The sequence below is a fragment of the Aplysia californica genome, unplaced genomic scaffold, assembly GCF_000002075.1.
Source record: "Aplysia californica isolate F4 #8 unplaced genomic scaffold, AplCal3.0 scaffold00144, whole genome shotgun sequence".
Classification (NCBI taxonomy): Eukaryota; Metazoa; Mollusca; class Gastropoda; order Aplysiida; family Aplysiidae; genus Aplysia; species Aplysia californica.
In genome coordinates, this window is record NW_004797414.1 from 1,146,067 (window position 1) to 1,147,781 (window position 1,715).

Here is a 1,715-nt window from a genome sequence, read left to right on the forward strand (position 1 = left end):
ATGATGATGATGATGATGATGATGATGATGATGATGATGATGATGATGATGATTTTTTGATTTAAGATGACGATGATGATTTAGGACAATGATGATGACGATGATGATAACACCAGAGAGCAGGCAGGTACAACGTGGACACAGAAACAAACAGCTGATAGAAGAGAGTGGAGGTCGTTGTTGGAGGGATACATCCTGTAGTGGGCGGACTACCCTAGACAGAAAGAGAGAAAGATAGGAAGAAAGAAAGAAAGAAGGAAAGAAAGAAAGAAATGAAAACAGAAAGAAAGAAAGAAAGAAAGACAGAAAGAAAGACAGAAAGAAAGAAAGACAGACAAAAAGAAAGACAGAGAGAAAGAAAGAAAGAAAGAATGAAAGAAAGAAAGAAAGAAAGAAAAAAGAAAGAAAGAACCCTAGAACGACGTAAAAGTCCTCTCTAAGTCCCAGTTGTACCTGCAAGTCACATCTGACCATAGGCAGCCTCTCCTGGCTGGGACGCTCGGCGAAGATTCGCGCGTTGATGAACTTGGACAGCTGGGGGCAGTCAGGATAGAATCTACATGTTATGTGAGATGTGCTAAGAAAAAGAGTTACTTCTCAAATCTTAGCCCTGTAGAAATAGATATATATGTTGAATTCATGGACTGAGATTTTACAATTTATCGGTTGGAAATAATAAAAGACATGGTAAACTTGAAGAAAATGACATCAGTTGGGAGTCTACAAATTTACTCCATTGTTGATTTTCTTCGGATATCTCCATTTGTGAAGTGCAAGAAGTAACTCGTTTTGACAGCTCGTCTCACTATATTATATTTGTGAACGTTCGTCACTTTGGCTGCCTAAAACTTCCGAACCACTTAACTTTCGATTTTGACAAAATTAATGGTGGTTCAGAATCATTTAAAGGGTGCACAGTTTTACTGAGGAGTCTGAAGTCAATGTAGTTTAATTTTCAGTTTTTCATTAGTTTCGTTTAGATATAATTTTGGGAAAGTCCGTCTTCTAAGACGCCATTGTAAACAAGTAAGTTTTCCACATCTTCGTAGTTCTAGAGTTAACAACCACGACAGCGGAATAGAGAATCGATCGATAGATCTATTATGTACTCGGGGTGAAAAGACAGTAGGTCAAACAGACAGACACACAAAGGCACCCACATTCCGCTGTCGCTGTGCCCTATGACATAGCATAAACTGACCAAACAAACAGACACACAAACAAACAAACCAACAAATACACAAACAAACAAACAAACAGACAAACAAACAAACACACAAACAAACAGACACACAAAGGCACCCACATTCCGCTCTCACTGTGCCCTATGACAAAGCATAGATTGACCAAACAAACTGACACAAAAACAAACAAACCAACAAATACACAAACAAACAAACAAACAAACAGACAAAACAAACACAAATAAACAGAAACACATACAAACAAACCAACAGACAGCCACACAAAGGCACCCACATTCCGTTGCCACTGCGTCATATGACACAGCACAGACTGACCAAACAAACAGACACACAAACAAACAAACAAACAGACACACAAACCAACAAACAGCCACACAAAGGCACCCACATTCCGTTGGCGCTGCGTCATAAAGCGCAGACAGTCGTTGCCAATCCTCAAGGCGTTCCTCTTCTCCCTGTTCTCTCTCAGGATCCCGCCCATCTCGTCCACGTACACCTGGCGGTCGATTT

The 1,715-nt window shown here is 40.1% G+C and overlaps 1 protein-coding gene across 1 annotated transcript in view; it reads right to left on the minus strand.

Moving 5' to 3' along the window:
- Window positions 1–1,715, minus strand: part of LOC101849764 — a gene marked incomplete in the record, with an annotated part of 33,919 nt that overhangs the window by 29,355 nt on the left and 2,849 nt on the right. The window contains 2 exon segments of the mRNA XM_013081737.2: window positions 454–534; window positions 1,594–1,715. Coding sequence (XP_012937191.2) covers window positions 454–534; window positions 1,594–1,715 — 203 coding nt within the window.